This window comes from Dermacentor andersoni, chromosome 7 (genome assembly GCF_023375885.2).
Source record: "Dermacentor andersoni chromosome 7, qqDerAnde1_hic_scaffold, whole genome shotgun sequence".
Lineage (NCBI taxonomy): Eukaryota > Metazoa > Arthropoda > Arachnida > Ixodida > Ixodidae > Dermacentor > Dermacentor andersoni.
Genome location: NC_092820.1, coordinates 135142848 through 135161305, shown reverse-complemented (window position 1 = coordinate 135161305; position 18458 = coordinate 135142848). Strand labels below are relative to the sequence as shown.

General features: G+C 43.6%; 1 protein-coding gene and 1 long non-coding RNA gene across 2 annotated transcripts in view; both read left to right on the top strand.

Moving 5' to 3' along the window:
* The window catches only part of LOC129385601 (probable chitinase 2), a 198438-nt gene extending 179994 nt beyond the window's left edge, over positions 1-18444 (top strand). Inside the window, exon 8 of the mRNA XM_055072352.2 lies at positions 16214-18444. Coding sequence (XP_054928327.1) covers positions 16214-16390 — 177 coding nt within the window. The 3' untranslated portion in view covers positions 16391-18444. The remainder of the gene's footprint in view (positions 1-16213) is intronic.
* On the top strand, positions 5641-10014 carry LOC140219338 (uncharacterized). Its single transcript, XR_011895541.1, has 2 exons — positions 5641-6115; positions 7098-10014. It is a non-coding gene; the product is annotated as an uncharacterized lncRNA (long non-coding RNA).
* Positions 18445-18458: the final 14 nt, after the last annotated feature.

The window sequence follows — 18458 nt, the reverse complement described above, 5'->3', positions numbered from 1 at the left end:
ATTTTTGCGGAGTGCTCGTTGAACTCAACAAGGCAGCATAATATATTTAACAAAGCAAAGAGGCACGTTATGAGTAATATATGAAGGCAAAGCTCATACATTGTTCGATAACTGTATTCTGTGCAATAAATTAGGTACGCAAGTGCTCCGTACCATTATGAGCATGTTCTACGAAATGCGCAACATTTAGTCAGCTGCTCTGGCATAAATACAGATGCCACCAAGATCAAAGCTAGCAAACATCCGGGTGTTGCTAAGAGAAATTCGTGTTCCATGTTAAATGCCTACATTTCGACTTCTTCAAGGCGACATATGCTTTCCTCGCCACAGTATACATAGGTGGGAACCCCACGTATATATAACTGTGGCGAGGAAAGCATACTGATGAAACGTTGGCTTCCGCTTTCACCTTGTTCTCGCTTCGCTCATCGTCTTGAATTTCCATCTTCCGCCTTCTCCCTGTTTTCTCATGTGAAATCCCTGTGATTTATATATAAATTTTGTAAAAAAAATATTCTTTGGCAAGTGCTTGCAGGAGTTTTATAACCATGTTGTGCTGTTTCCCACGTGTCCCGAGGGAATTCTACGTTACACAAAGTCTATAAACAGGCACGAAAAGCGGCAATTTATTGACTGTATGTTGTAAAAATAAATGTATTTGGGCTGAAATAGGGCCTGTGCGATAAATAACACATTAGCGCCCGCCATGGCGTATATAATTGAGTATAATTTTTTTTTCAAGCATAAGCAGACATAACTAGAAAGGAACCAAAATCGCATTTTGGCAAGAATGGGCGGACCACTGGGGCAAGATAAATACGTGGTCTTTAAATACTGATTTTGTAGAAAAAAAAATTCTAAACGAGTGTTCAAAATTGTTCTACAGCTATTATCAGCCACGCTTCCAAATGTCTCGAGCTAACTCTACGTTACCCGAAGTTTATAGGGGTCGTGTTAAGCGCGATGTGTGACGAAACTTTAACGTTACTGGCTTGATTGTACGCGTTAGAAGCTATTGCTCAACCATCCTTCGGCGCTCTCGTTCCTTAAGCGTGTTACAGGGCATTCAAAGGCAGGACCTAGTGAGCAGCTCGTGCCCTGAGGACTAGCGTCGACAGGCGGACAGCGTGAGATAGGCGGCGAAGGACAATGGTGTTTTGGACTGAGGGTGCTGCCCAGCCGGGGACCAACATCATCGTCTGCTCTTTAAATTAAGTTCATTTCCCTCTCCACTGGCTACCTGGACCAAGGAAGCCGCCCACCACGGTTGCAGACTGCGCTTGTTCAGGATAAAACTTAGTTCTGTCTCTCTCATAGAGGGCTTCTAGCACCGAGGCTGCCCGGGGGGCCTCGGTGAACTAAAGAAGGCAGATTGTTTACGTTTGATTGAAATGTGGGCAAGGTCATGAGTGATGTGTATACGAATTTCGAAGTGTCTGCACAAATTATGTCCTTAGCAGTAAATTAGGTATGTAGTTTATGCGAAGCTTAACAAGTGCGCTTTACGAGTATCACTGAACTTACTCCTGTATCCTTGGTGAAATATGAACCCCAGCAAGATCACATCTAGAGAAAAAGGGTGAGACAGTACACCCAGTATTCCCACGAAGCAAAATGCACGTGGATGAATTGCTGCCTTCATAAAAATTATTTAAGAAGTGTTCTAAAGCGTTGTATAAAGGCAAGTTGCCCGACAGACCATGCATATAGACGCAGCTCTATAATGTATGTGATTTGATTAAAGATAACTGAAAGTGTTATTGAAATTGCCCGCAAGAAACAGGTTCACCGGAAACTGGGTCGTGATCTGGCAAGGTCATAGATGTCTGCTGTCTTTTTGGAACGACAGGAAGCGCTAATTGGACTGTCCAAGCATCGCTTCGTTTTTTTTTGTTTTGACCTGCATACCGGAAGCCTAGCAATGAAAAAGCTGCTTTGTTGCATTATGGCAAGAGCAAGTTTATTACCCTGCTCCCTTCCCTCAGCGCAGTGTCGCCAACCGAACTCTTGACTGGGTAACACACTTGCCCTCCCTTTATCTCTCTCTCTCTCTCTCTCGGTTGAAACTCAAGGCGCACTCCCGCCGCCGCCGCCGCCGCTGCCAACAACGTAGCGATGCCCTACTATTGAAGGAACGGATATTTCGACGCTTCGCCGTGCTCCTTCAGAGGTTATGGAATTAAGCATCGTCTTCTTCTTTTTATCGCTGTGATGTTCAGAAGGTTTCCAGTGATGCGGAGTGATTTTCACGAAACGAGTGACGTAGCGAAGTGTACGCTCGGTCAGTGCTCCGCTCAAGGGATCATTTGCGCCTGCTGGATAGCGTTCGGTCTCCCACAGCTGACATGACGTCATGCGCACATACCACGCGCACGCAAGGGTTCCTACTGGGCAGAATGCTAGTCTATGCGGAACGGACAGTAAACGACAAACTAACAATGTCTTAGATTTCATTTGGCGCTGGCTGGCGCCAGTGGTTTTCTTTTTTCGTGAGCCTCATCACTTGCGCCAGCGTTGTTTGATGCCTGTGTATACCACGTCCGAAAGCCCTGATCAAACCAGCATTTGAAGACACCCGGCAGCGGCAAGGACCCTCTTTCGTTTGTCCAGCAGTGGTTGCCTTGCTTGCTGCGTCACGTCAACATGTCGTAACTACATATAGAGAATCACAGTCTGAGAAGGTGAAACACTAAACTAAACCTCACTATTGCTGTCAAAACATTCGGGAGAAACTGCAAAATGTTTTATTTGTGTCTTCATGCATATCTCCAGGTCGCCTGTCCACTTCTACTTCTGTCAGCGCTTTTTGTTTAGGGAGAAGAGCAGCGTAGTACAAAACAAAGTTATATAAAGGCTAACGTAAAATGCAAGTAGACCTGCGGGTAGTCAGCATGCGAAAAGGAGTAGGTATAAAATACATGAATCTGGTATTCAGGAAGGCTGTAGTTAGGAGTGATCTGCTAGTATTGTATTCAGTAAGTATTGTACTAAATATCGAATCATAAGGACGAAATCGCTTGCTTGCTTCCTTTTTTCTGCGGAATGATATACATGGGCCATGAACAGTGAAGTAGGGAATGATATCGCATGCTGAAGAACTTGACCCGTATTGACAAAAAGCTCTTACGTTTAATTTTAATGCGTTAGCCTTGTTCAAGTACTTTGCAAACTTTGCGGAGGCTACCTATCTCCCTATCGATGTATATTTGTATCTCACGGTTTGTTTTTCGGCGAACCTGGGTCGCTGGGTAGTCCACGATATATTGGTTAGATCATCGGGCTGGCTGTGCTGACGGAGCAGGGGTCAAAACGAACTGTCGGACTTATCACAGAGTATGTGGTAATGTGTAAATATGAGCTCCTCTTCAACGCGCGCCTTTCCTGTCGACATCAGCCATTGTAGATGCGGGACGGCGTGGGCGCCCTTCAACGAAGCTATTGGACGCCGATATGGGCCGCTGTATATGAGAGACTGGGCACGTACTACTCTTTAGTAAAGGTTCTTCTGTGGATAGAGTAATACTTAGTGCCGTAGACAGGTGTATCTGCCGAACCGTTCTACGGGCAACTGTCACGTTAGGCATCAGTACATTCTAGAAGATGTTATATTCTCCTTGCCTTTCAGGGAACATCTGAATCAGAGATGATTGCTCGCTACTAAATGATGGTCACATGGTAACTCGGACCGGCTTCCAGGAGGCATTTTGTACGCTGTTCGCGAGTTACTCCTGCTGCGTCCATATGCATATTCGTTATTCGGAGGAAGCAACGTGACCTCCGGAATTAACCCAAAGGTGTATACTGCGTAAAAGGTGTGTTCAAAAGGTAGTACACGTTTGGTGAAGATAAATAGATTTATTTATTAAGAGGTACAAAATCCTAATCTTTTTCAAAGTGCTCTCTTTGGTAATGCACACTTGTCCCAGCACTCCCGCTATTCTGGAAAACACTTTTGAAAAGCGTGTTTTGGAATGGCGATCAACCGTGCATTTCGCATGGTGCCTTCACCTGCCTCAATTCGGCTTCCCTTTAGCGGCATTTCGACCTTGGGATATACCCAAACGGCACAGAGTGCCATATTGTGGGCGTAGGGAGCCTGGCGAACCACGGGAGTTTTGTGTTTGGCTTAGAAAGTCAGAATCAAACGCGCACAATGGGAAGGTGCGTCGTCATGATGGAGCTGCCAAGTTTTGCTGCCCATAGATCCGGTGGCTTGCGCCGCACAGCATCCAGAAGGCGACGAAGGACCTCTTGGTGGTAGCATTCGTTTCTGATGGTTTGGCATTGCGCTGCGTTCTCAATATGCACCACCCACGGCACTAGAAGAAAACGGCAAACGCGACCTTGTTATTCCTACGGAGCTGCCGCGCGTTATTGGTCTTGGGGATGTTGCATGTTTAAACGGTGACAACTGCATCTTGGTTTCTTAGTCGTACCCATAAACCCACCACTTATCACTTGTGATTACGGTGTTCAGGACGTTGGGGTTACTTCGTCGGAGACCTGTTGAATCTACCGAATAGTTTCCGTATGGTTATGGCCAAGCTTTTGGCAAAATGGTATTGCCGGCCCAGAGGCTCGGCCTTCCGGTTCCCACGTGGGAGCGGCCCGCTTCGTGAAGACTCACGATCTGCAGGACTCTATTAAAGTTTTACCATACCATACCATACCATATCGGTGCTCATGTTCTACCGCCATTTTACAATTTACTCGAATCGAACAAGCGCTCACTACGCGTCCTCACTCATAGGTCGATGGCCAGCAACTGAGGCTTTCTGTGGGCGGAAAAAAAATTTCACGCACGCACGTTGATGTCCTCCGCTCCATGTCTCCACCGAAAGAAGCCTCTCGCACTTCGTTTGCTTACGTGGGATAGAAGATTCGGCAATTATTCAGCACGCCTCGTATCTGCGTGCGTCTTATCAGACATTTTACTCTGATGCTACGATACGTTTGCCTTACACAAAACGAGCATATAGTAATTTACCTTAGGGTAAACGTTTTCAATTTGCTTATTCAGTCAGTATATTTTTCTGCTTTTAAGTAACCAAGTGCTTCAATATAAGACACTTGCATACGATTCTGGTATTGTACCTTCTCATTGCGCTTACACTTTGCAAAGCGTGAAACACGTTGGTGGGTCCAGTTGGATGTGAATGACGTGTTTTCGACATGTTACGAAGTCTAAATGCGCTGATATTTTATTTCCGCTCCACTAAAATATGGCTACATGGCCAAAACTCAAACCTAGCTGTAATACCGGACGTAGTGACAAGATTCAATAGTTTCTGAGGAACCCGAGAAATACGTTGAATTTGATTATCATCACAAAGCAGAAGTTACTCGCACTGACTATGGTAAATATAAAGTTCTTATTGCACTGCATAATAATTGCTTTGCCAATTATACTCTCAAACAAATGTACACTCTTTGGGTAGTATCTTGCCACACAACAATAATCGGTATCTGTGTTGCTTGCATTTCCTTTCTTGAAAACGCTGCGCTCGCTACCTTCCTGTCGAGAATGTTTTGCCATGCTGATAACGGGCATGCCGTTCGTGACTTGGAAGTATGGGGTTCGCAGCGCTACAGAAAGGAAATGCGGGCAAGAGAGATCACGGTTATCGTTGTGTGGCAAGATACGACCCAAAAGGTGTACATTTGTTTAAGGCTGTACTAACTCCTGCTAAATAATAATAAATCTGTTCATTAGGTGATAATAGCGTCACGGTGCCACGAAAACGACAAAGACGACGATCACCAACAAGACGAAAGAGATGACGTAGTGCGGCTAACCTAACGTTCGGCCATACTGGTTGTACCGGCCATATCTTCTGCAGAGTAAACACGATCCCATTTAACCTTATATCTCTGCACATTTCAATATTTAGGGTACTTAATGAATTACACGGCTTCGTGGGAAATATGAAAATGCACCTGAAAGTAGGAATTCCTTATGTCTCATGGTTGAGTTGTTACAAATTGCTTGTTCAGTTGTTGTTTTTTTGTTTATTTCGTAATTACACCGTCTGATTTGGCATAAATACTCACTACGGCAGGAAATGGAAGAGATCTTTGCCTTCATGTAGCGCTTTGCGGAAGGGGACTGGAACGTGTAAGTATGTTTATTCTTCGGTTTTCCTGGTTCCGTAGAAATTGCTGTGCCCATCTGACGGGTTGAAGAGCGAGTGGCTTTTTAAGCAGGTGCAACATAAAAGCTTTGAGACGGAACCAAATCGGAATGTATAACTACCACAAACAAAATGCATATCGAATACCTCTGGAGTAAATTTCAAATAAAGAAAGAGCTGTTCACCTTTATGATAAAAATAATGATGCCATACTAGTATATGTCATAACAGTGAAATTATGAAACACGCTTATCATTATGAAACACGCTTGATAAAATGCACTAACGCATCAGCAGGAACAAATAACGAGTTTGCACATATACTCAGTACTGTGCGGAGCATACGTTGTCGTGCTATACCATAATGAAGTTTTAGAAAAGAGAGTTGTCGTCTTCTTAGCACCTGTGTATACATACAAGGCTAAATCTTTTGTAGGAATCGTCTGCGGCAATGGGGCGTGCCAACAAAGCAGAATTTGTCCATTTGAATATTTCACGGAAAATCGTGGAATTGTCCAATTAGGTATTACTGCGTTCGCTAGTGTTCAGGTTTAAGCTGAAGACAACACAGTGAAAATGGCACCAATTGATAACCAGTGCCAAACAGTATGCAGCACCGAGAACACTGTCTCAGCAAAGTACGAGCGCAAATGATCACAACTAAGAAAATTTGGGTCCCTCAGCGACGCAGTGTGCTCAAAATGTCTCCTCGTTCTTTTACGCGGCATCACATTGATGACATTCTTGCTTGAATTATTGGCTTGAGAGAGCACACTAGATGAGGGGAAATATGTAGAAACTGTTAAAAAAATATAAATCCATTTTCGAATAGTGACTGAGTTGAATAGGACAATATCGAAGCCGCTATTCAATGTGAGAATATGAGCACACCCTTTCAGCATTTTATAAAAGTATGATGTGTTGCATAAAGCTTAACAAGTCCCTGTTCCTTTATTTTTTTTTCCAGAGTCCACGAAAGCCATCATATTCAAGGGCCAACCAAGCTGTTCATTGCAAACCAGTTCTTATCATTCTTTTTCTGCTCATCACATTTACGAAAGCTACTAACTTACCGTTTTAGAAATTGAAGTGATAAAAGAAAGCACATATTTCACCTTTGTTGGGTCTTCTCGTTGCTCGGTGTGGTGTTTAATGTTCGCCGGCACGCCCACGCATTGTGACACTACTTAAACCATATTTTAGTCCACATATATACGGATGGCTCTTCCACTCTGACCAGTTCCACCGGGGCAGTGGTTATACCATCACGATCAATTAGCATCCGATACAAGATTTCTCACTTCACAACATCGACTGGGTCGGAGCTTGTTGCCCTCCGAGGTGCCGTTGATTACATTAACAACCAAACCGCTAATCGGTGTGCAATATTCTGCGATTCGAAGGCGGCCTTACAATGTCTTCTGTGATCTCTTCGTCGCGGGTCCTGTGAACAACTAGTGTCGGAGATACGAGAAATGCACCATTGTATCATAGCGAAAGGACACGACGTCGTGTTTCAGTGGCTGCCTGGCCATTGCGGTATCTCCGGCAACGACCTCGCTGACGAAGCTGCAAGGAAAGCACACGAAGGAGCAACCCTTGTTTCTGTACCTTTATCGTGGACCGACGCAGCCCAACACCTAAGCAACGTAGCACACCTTATGACATTAAAGAAGTGGCACACACCTGAATTCACCCAAGAACAGTTGCATTTCCTCGACCCGCCCTCTATGCAACTGCGGCTGTTACCAGAGCTTCTGCGAAATGAGGAAACAATGCTGTGCCGCTTACGCTTGGGTGTCGCATTCACCAATGCATATACGTTTTTGATTGGAATGGCTGACATCACTGACTGCAATGCCTGCGGTGTCGAGGAAACCATAGAACATCTACTGTGCTACTGCCCATCTTTTGAAAACGAAAGACATGACCTCTGCACAGCTCTCAATCAGCTAGATAGAACACCGTTCATCTTGAACAAGATCTTGGGGCCATGGCCTCGCATAGCGCAGCTACAAAAGGCCACAAAAGCTCTGCTGCGATATTTGGAAGCTACTGGATTGAGTCAGCGTCTGTGATCCGGACTGAGTGACCGAACAATATCCTCAGTAGACTTTCTCTTCTTCTTTTAATCTTATCGTCCCCCTTTTCCCTTTCCCCAGTGTAGGGTAGCCAACCGGGCTCAGTCCTGGTTAACCTCCCTACCTTTCCTTTATCATTTGCTCTCTCTCTTTCTAAACCATATTTTCGCAGGTACGTTCAACCATGACACAGTATGTCTGCCATAATATTACTTATGATGTGTAGCTTATAAAAATATGTAATGAATCTTGACACAGTTGCAGGCGAAAACATTTGTTTTCTTGCGAGGTGAATAACAGGCATTTTTCTATGTGCATGAAATATCATTCATTCCATTGCGAAAATTGTAACGTCATGCCGTGGAATATGTTGGGAGAGAAAATCATCTTTGAGAAAGACATTTCGAAGAAATATCATTCCGTCTTTTTTGTTTTGTGTGAAATGAAAACCAATAAATGCACTGTCCTGCGATGGCTGCAGTTCTTTGAGCGGGTTCATGAGGAATGTGCAAAATAAAATATTTGTTATGTAGTGGCAATAAAAATGGCATTACATAACACCGTATAATTAAATTACGGCGCTTCACAAAATTTACGCTGTTATAAAAACATGCGTAAAGCTACGTAGCAGAACGATGTAATTTATACAGAAACCATTATTCTGCCTGCAAATCGATGGAAAAAACCAGCTTAGTGTAGGTTTTATACCGCACTGTCAATGACAACATTCGGTGCCATTACAGTTCATAACGGCAGCCTGTGATTTTACGAGGAATTTCTGTAAGAACAACGGCCGATATTTTACCGTATACACCTGGGCCCGTATTCAGAAAAATTGTTTACGCTGGGATTGTTCGTTAGAAGAAGTTTAGCCCGATACTGACGTATATTATTAGTGAAAGCTACCGGCCAAATAGAAGAAGTACTTCCTAAAAGAAAAAAAAAGAAAGACAGCCTCGTAAGTTCGGCCTGTAGTGGCTAAATAAAGTTATTCAGGCTATTGCGGCACCGCGTGGACCCTAGCATTGTGTTGTCTTACCTAAACGGTGATGTGTATTTCAACGCGGTAACGTGGAGCTGTAAAATTAGTTTTCCTATCCCGAGTTTTCTGACTGCTTCCTCGTCTGGGGGTGGGAAGCCGCCGACCAGAATCGAAAGCGTCGGTAATGCTTGTGCCCTTAGAAGTGAGCTGTTTGATCCTTCTCACAATGTGGATAATCTAAAAACCTACGCTTGCGAATGAGCACCAGGTATTCTGCGAAGCATCCCTTTATAGTTGGTGCTTCCACAATCTAGCTTATCACGCTAAATAAACATTTGAAAACTGTGACGCATAAGCTCAATCAGCATGTGAGGTATGCTGAAAGCGAAATATAATGCACTGAAACGCTGCTCAATAAATCTTGTGAAGTGAAAAGCCCGACAGAGCGAACAAATCAGGCCACTAGAATTGATACCAAGTGTAAACAAAGTTCTGAAAATATTTGTAAGCACGAGAAAGCAGTAGAAGTGTCCAGTACAAATACGAAGTGCATAGGAAATGAAAAATAATTAAACCATAACGCATTCCTTTTGAACAACATACGTACCACGCAACAAAATTTTTAAAATATTTTGTTAAGATATTCCTTGCGATAAACATACAGTAAGTATTTAAGTAGGTAAGTAAACAAGTAAGAAAGCCGAACCCCTACCTTTTAAAACAAAGTAATAAACTAATCGCATAGACGATTTTTTGTTTCTCAGTTCTTCCTCTGAACTGTCACAGAGGAATTAAACAGACGCTCTACTAGACAAAAAAAAGACGTCTATCTCGGGAGGTCCAGTTCTTTCCACAAGTTCATTACGTCACTTCCTATCGTCTTTTCTGCTATCCTGGTCTTCATACTTTTGACCTGCTCTTGGGAAAAGTGATTCTTCCAGTCGCCGACAATACCCTTCCTTATGAGACCTGCCCCTTGATGAGTCTCTTCACGCTGGTTGATCATTTCACGATACGCTTCCATGGAGTTTATTCGCGCTTCCGGTGGCAATTCCAGGATGTTTTTGATGCCTGACCGCGCCTTCCCTCCGAACACTTCTTTCATATTCTCCAGGCTACAAGCCTTGAGTACTTTTTGCAGAAGACCGTGGTCACGTTTCAGTAGTTGTCCATAATGTGGGCACAGGAAGTCTGCTACACGGATCACGGAAGACCCTGTGTCTTTCTTGAGGTCTTCGTAGGTTATAAAGAGCAAGTTGTTCAGCCATTTGCGATTGTACCAAGAGATTAGATGATCGAAGTAGTCCCCGTAGAAGGTCTTTCCTTCCAGAAACATTTGCAGGAACTTCTCGAAAGAGACGTCTTCGCAAGTCTTAGGCGTGAGTCCCTTGGCGAAATAGTAAAATGACACACAGCAATCATAGGGGTTCCTCGCGACATATATGTACTTGGATTCTCCGGAAAAGGTTAGCTTGTCGAAAGGAAGATGGGTCATCAGGGCCAGCGGACGGGGAGTTCTTAGAGCGGCGTCAACGCCCATCATTTCGAGGTAGGGTGACGCCAACATAAATTCTGCGGGTGTGGAGGGTGGGCCATCGCCTGTCAATATGCTGCATACGATGTACTGCATCCACTTAGTACCGCACTTTGGAAACGTCACAACGATCACATCATCAGGACGCGGCAAAAATTGCATTGAAGCTAGAATGTTTTTCTCATGAAAGAACTTGTGCATCCATACTCCTTGGACATCCCTGTAGCCAGCGGTGTCCATTCTAGCCCTGCGTCATGAGAAGAAAACAATAAATGAAAGAAGAGCTCTCAAAACATGTTTTCTTGATAATTATTTAACACCAAAAAGACAAAATAAAGGTATATTAGGTTGTGGCTTCTTCCTTTATAGAAATTTAACATTTGCAATAGGAACGATAACTACAACAATGAACTCGCAAATCTCATGTTTCAAATTGGATTGAAGAGCACTAAAGAACGTATATGCTAGTGCTACCGACCAAGGACTGTAAAACAAGTTTGAGTTTTGCTTCCGGGCATTCCAAGTTAATCATGAAATCCAGCATTACGCCAGTTTTGTAAAAATGATGTGCGCACTCCATGAGTGAGAGTTTAAAAGGCTAGTCGGAAAAAATTCAAAATTCAGTTACCCCACGCAGGTACTTCTATCGGTATGCAATAACATAGCCATGGAATTGAAGGGCAGAAAGAGGCAATCTGCATGGTGCTATGCCCCGTTTCAAAGGGGATGCCAATAAATTGTCATCATCATATTTTTCATAAGCATCGTATTGTGGGAGTTGCATGCTCGTTACACGAGGTGGCACGCTGTGTAGAAGTTACATAGGCGGTGCTAAGAAGAAGCTAGAGAAGGTTTGTGGAAAAAAAAAAGATTAAGCAGATGTGTACAAAAATGCTAGAATGCAAAGCCTGCATAGCATGCCTGATTAAATCAAGAAGGCTAGGTTACTGTTTGTCACTGTCCCGTTTGAATGGCAATACCAATAAATTACCATTATGATCATTAGCATCGTATTGTGCCGTTTGTCATGCGATGTGACATGCGTGCCACGTAGCATCGATACGTAGACACTTTGGATTGCAGTTGCGTTGTGTTCCACCAGATACGCCCCGACATGTACCAGTTGCATGTAGCAGACGCGTGCTGCATGTAGCAAGACTTGGTGTAACTCCAGCACGCCGTGTGACTATTTGTGACACGTGGGCCCCGTAATCTGGATACCCGCGTTTACTCTTTACGTTTGGCACCTCCTCGTAAAGTACGAACCGCTGCTCGAGGATTCAATCGCAGAGCTACGAGCGTTGATGCAAGCAGGCAACGTTGGGCTCTGCAGACCGCTGTGCAGAGAGCTGCAAAAGCAGCAGCAGGGCGAATAGTTGAGTTTGCACTCGCGAAACGACGCGAACAGACTTCGCCTCGAAGACCCTCTAGTGCGTGGAGCCGAAAATGGAGCTCCTATGGGGCGGCCCCTCCAGTTTACGCTATGACTGTGGTGCGTGTGGCTGCTGCCGATTGGGGCTCTCCTCCGCGACAGGAACTAATGATGGCAAAAGGAGGGTTCGCCTCGTCGTATGTATTCTGTACACTCTTGTCTCACACTGAGTACAAGATATATGAGACCATGCATGGACTCACAACCTTGGATTCCATGGAGACAGGCAAGTGTTTCACTTTTTAGCTTCAATATGGCGCCACAGAATTAATGTAGTTATATGACTTTATGACTATATACTTAATGGCGATGACGGCAAATTAAGACTTTATATAGGACCCGCTCGTGTTGGCCCCACCAACCGTTGTTGGTCGCGCCGCACAGCTGATCCTTTCGCTGGCATGCGATTGTACTTATTTAGAAAAGAAAATTATTTGTTATTACTTTTTTTCTCGTTGTCGCAACCACGTATATCATCTTAAAGCGAGACGCAAGAGCGCTACAGGGACCATTTGTTGCGTGGATGTTGCTTTAATATCGCGCGCTTGTAGTTTACTCTTAAATGCGACCTTCGGGAGGCAACAAACCGAGCCCAGCACTACGCGATGCAGACAATACGAAAACACGAGAGCGCTGGCGGTGTGTAGTCCGATGAGAACTCGACCTTTTGTCAAAGGTAACGTCACTGAGTTATTTTTTCTAATGGAATACTACTGGGCAAGCAGCATTTTCTTCGATATTAATACCCAATACAATATTTTTTTTTGTATTATGAGTGATTGATTGCAAGTGACATAAATATAAGGTGAGGTTGTCATGTCATCGGGCTAGTGCTACAAAATTAATAGAATATCTGAAATTGTGTCTTTGATTTACCTCAATTTCTCGCTTACTAACGCTCTATTCCCGATTATATGGACGCTATCAGCATTTCCGTGAATGAATTAATTAGTTTATCTTTACTTAATATTTGCGTTTAGGGAAACAAGGGTCTCTTTTCTCGAGTTTCCTTCGAGCATAGGCGGCAGCACTTTCGCAACGTGGTATCGCCACAGGATATGCCATTGACGGCATGGAATGAATTTTTACTGTTGACTGCGACGTATTAAAATTAGGCCTACTAAAAACTAAACTACATCTACCGGTTAAGAAGTTGGCCTTGCGGCACGGCTGACTGCATCACTGGCGTAGGAACGTACTAATTCAACAAAAACAAAAAATCACCGACGTTTACGATACTCTCTAATGCAAAACTTGAGCGCAACTCTATACGTGTTTTCATTTCGCGATATACTGGCTGACATGCACAACGTCTCGTGCAGCACTTTTTGAAACGGAGCAAAGCATTGCAAAACGAGTAACACTCAAGTATAACGACAGCGGCGAGCTGAGTCGGCGGTCGTACAAAATTTCATCAGCGGGTCAAGTGGGACGGCATTTATACATGACTTGTGAAATGTTCCAACGTAATCGCTGCTGCTGGCGGGGCTTGCAGCAAGCAGTGCACAATTCGCGCAGCGCATACAATCAGATTACAAATGCTATGACGCCATCTCGTAGTCACGTGTGGTAGCCTGCTTTCCTCCTTACTCTTTTGCTATACTCTCTGCCCCGCTTTCCTCCTGGCGCTCTCTTGTTTTATCCCCCGCTGCGCTCCGCGTTCGCTTTCATCTTTCCCTGTGCTCTTTCGCTCGGTTACGAGGGACAACGCCGACGCTCGTCGCAGGAACGAGCGCCTAAGATCTGCGCTCTAAAAATAAGTGCTTGTCACTATTTTTCTTTCGCAATGTCACAACCGCGCATATGGTCCTAAAGCGAGACGCAACAGCGCTACAGAGACCATATGTTGCGTGGATGCCGCTCGAATATCGCGTGCATGTTGGTTATTCTGATGTGTGAACTTCGTTATACAGCAAAGCGAGCGCAGCACTACGCGATACAGACACTACAAAAACACGAGAGCGCGGGCGGGACGGAGTAGACTGAGAACTCAACATTTTGACTATCTGCCACGTCATTGTCAAATGTAACACCAATGAGCTCTTTTTTTCTAATACTGTGGAACTGGGGAATTAGCCCTTTCTTCCATAGTGTAAGCCAATACAATATTTTTTGTAATAATCGGTGGTTGAGTGCAAGTGACAGAATTATAAGTTGGAGTTTCCATGTCATCGGGCTAGCGCTACAAATGCTTGAATGTCTCAAATCGTGTCCTTGCATGGTTTACCTCAATTGCTACCTTACTAAAGCTTTGTTCTCGATTGTATCGGAGGCTTGGACATTTCAGTGAATTAATTTATTACTTTAGCTTCACTTCATACTTACCTATAGTGTCCCGTAATAAGGAAAACATGGGTCTCTTTTCTCGCGTTTTCTTAGAGCATAGGCGGCAGCCATTTGACGTCGTGGTATCACTATTCTATCGCGTGGCGCTATCAGAATATTTCCCATGGAATACTCAAAATGGCTAGACGCCCCTGTAACGTAATATTCCAAAGCGTGATCATCCTTCCGATTTTTTTCCTATTCTAAGGAAATTTATGGACTGCATGCGTTACGAATAAGCGAATGTTCACGAAATTACGTTACAGTGCGCAAGGTCCTCGGAAATTCCGAGTACAGATCTGCGGTACTGGCACAGCCAGCAACGCGCCTCACATCAAAAGACGCGAAAGAATACGACCTGTATGAACTTTGAGGAAAGCCAAGGCAAGGCTCAAGAAAGCACTGAATTGTTTACTACGAAAAGATCCGAATTCCATTACGCCGGAATGCGGACAAAGTGTGTGCAATCACTTTTGTGACATTTGCGATCCTGCCAGTCTTTCCGAGAGAAGTATTCAGACCAGGTGGAACATGTCCCACATGTTCCACCCACATGTCGCTGTTTGACGTGCAACTCATGAAAGTGAAGCGAGGCCTTAGGCCCGTTGTGACAGGGAACAGCCAGCAGTCAATTAGAATGAAAAGCTAATGAGAGTCTTTCACAGAATTCGCGACGTTGCACGTGAGCATGCCAGACAAAGTAACATGATTATATGTCACCCTGTAACAAACTCACTTTGCTTCTTGTTTCATGTAGTTGTTCTATTTCAAAGCCGCATGAAACGCGATGTAGTTCTCGAAAAGGCGTGAATAAAGCGTCTGTCTGAAGCTGAGTGGGGTCGATCCAGAACATCATTTATCTATCTGAACGAAACCTTTATCCGCAGTTTGAAATGTTACTCGGACTGATAATTGTGCTAAAGCAGAACAGCAACGCTTTTTTCTTTGTAAATAGGAAGCAAAGACATTGGCAAGAAAATCCGATCGATCTATACTGCTTCACATAACTAACAAAAGTGATCTCTAAAAGATAGTCTACGAAACATATATCGTATCCCATAAATTAACATCGAACTGGCTACGAATATTTAAACTCCGTGAGGATTAAATTTGTTGCTTACTGGTAAAATACCACAAGGTATCTCGTCTTCACTAAACGCGCTGTTCTAGATATAAGGAATACTGAGTAATAATCCGGTTTCAGACGTTTGCCCGTTTTTTCTTTGAAGTCACGGTAACCAAAACCTCCTATTGCGACGAATCAGAAGTGACACGTATACCAGCACAAGAAACTTACTGTATGAATCACAATGACAAGACAGGTCGTGGAGTTATGCTGTTGGATGTGAATTACTTTGAATATGAAATAGTTGAGTATTTTTGGAGAATAACACACGATTACAAATTAGCCGCTGTGTGATGTAGTGCGGTGTTGTTTGAGAGGTATACCGGCCTGCCGAGAATAACTTTACATTTTCTTCTATTTTCGGGCATGTTATTGCGGGGGGCAAATGAAAATGACTGCAAACTCATCTTGCTGGAAGTTTAAATGTAGATCTTATTTCTTCTTGTTATAGTCGCAGCATTTGCGAGTGCTTATAAATGGACTGTTTCACCAATGTGCTAGAACCACCGTGCGGTTCCAGCACATGAACTGTTTCACAAATGTGCCGTGTTCGCCGTTCGCGGGTGACGAAGAAGTGTGCAGCTCTCATGGGGCCCGGCGCAGGGCGCGTGGTGCGTTCCGGTGTTCCGTGCTGCTCGGCGATCAAAGCCAGCCGGTTATCCCTGGACGCGCAGTCCAGAGAACCCCAGGTGCCCTGCTACGCCGTTCTCGGATGTCAAAACGCTGCACTCCTGCTGGACAACTGGTTTACAGAACCTTGCGAGGCGGACAACTGGTTGAGGGAGCCTCAAGGGCCAGTATGCCCGCTAGACAAGCGGTACCAGGCGCCAGGTTAAGTGGCCGCTGTCCAGGGCCCCTGCGTCGACCAGCCTTGCTGCTAAAGGCTAAAGCAATAACCAGAGCCACTGCGTGGATAGCATGGCTAGCGTGGTGGTCATCACCGTCGAAAAGTATGGCCTAGCTTTAATTATCACGAATACGAAAAGCAGTCTTTTTTTTCTTGGCGTCGATCATATGCAACTCGAAATTAAGAGTTATGTCACAACGCACTTCAAGAAATGAAACTGAGCTACAGGCAGAGATAATATTAGGACTTGGCATCAGAACTCCAGGAGTAAATATCGTCTTTTGAAAGGAAATAACAATCATGAATTTAGTTTAGGAGGGTTTATAGCTGCATAATTATTTTTGAACTGCTCAACAACTTTATTTAGTACATAGCTTAGTTTTGATGTCAGAGAGATAATCATTCTATCTCTGCAGATAGTGTAGTGTCGTGAGCATACAACACGCAATGTCCAGAACTTTAAGCGTCAGGGAGGTCGTTTATATAAATGATGAGCAGGGGACCAAGAATGGACTCCTGTGGAACACCATGGTTAGTAATCTTAGTGTTTCAGTAAGCGTCGCCCACCCAGACCGTGTACTGTCGGTTAAGCAGGTAAGTTTAAAGCGACACCGGTGCCACCATAAGGATCAAGCTCGCTGAGTAGAATAGAGTGACTGAGCGTTCAAAGGATGTAGTTGAATTAAAAAAATACGGAACCTGAGAAATTGCCACTATCAAATGAATGTTTGATGAAATCCTTCAAAGAAAGTAAATCACGGTCAGTGTAGCTTCCTTGGCGAAAGCGAAACTGGCAAGGTTTTATGATATTAATTTTCGTTAGGTATTAAGGCGCCTTACGAACAAATGTCCAATAAATTTACTTAAGGAAGAGAGAATGGATATAGGCCTATAATTTGTAGTTGCTTCTTTATAACTTTTTTTAAAGATTGGCATAACTTTAGCAGGCTTTTATCAATCAAGAAAACAACATTGAGCAAGAATAATGTTGATTATATGGCTTAAGGAATCAGAGATAAAATGAGCAGCCATCTTTAAATGACCATATTTTATCCACCCCAGGAGAAGCATATTTAAATTACGAATAGAGGACACTATTGCGTCAGAAGAAGCAGGAAATAGAGAAAATGAGCCAGGTAAACGCGGCAAGTCAGATAAAGAAATGTTTTGGGGACTACAGGATGGCAAACAAAAAGAGGGATACTTACTCACTTGATGGGATACTTACGCCGTAACTTTTCTCATGCTCCCTCTCCTTTAAAATTACTACTTTATAAAACCCTGTTACGGCCAAAATTAGAATACGCTGCAGCTATATGGGACCCTTACCACGAAAACCTAATACATTCCCTTGAACTCATCCAAAACAACGCCACTCGTTTTATTCTTTGGAATTACTACCGTGGTGCGAGCGTTTCTTCAATGAAATCGAATCTGGGTCTTCAACCGCTAGCAACACGTCGAAAAATTTCCCGCCTTTCATTTTTTCATAAGCTGTATCACCACCCTACACTTCATCCAAAATTCATGTCGCTACCATATTACTTATCTCACCGTACTGATCATCATCATAAAGTTAGAATTGGTACATGTAACACGACACACTTTTTACATTCATTTTTGCCACGTACGTCGAAAGATTGGAATGATCTTCCTACTAACATTGTTTCCATTCATAACAATGATCATTTTCGAAAAGCACTAGCTAACAATGTACAATAGCAAACATTTGTACGAACTGCTCCTGGTGTTTTCCTTTTTCTTGTTTAATGTTACTTTTATATGTCATGTTCTATTACTGCATTTATCATACTTTCAGCTAACATTGTATAATTAGCAAATATTATGTATAAGCTCATGATATATTTTTTTCTTATTATTTGTTGTATAACCCACTCCCCTCTCTAATGCCGAAAGGCCCTGAGGGTAAATAAATAAATAAATAAATAAATAAAAGCATTTGCAACAACAGCAGAATGAGAAGTGATGTCATTGTAAGTT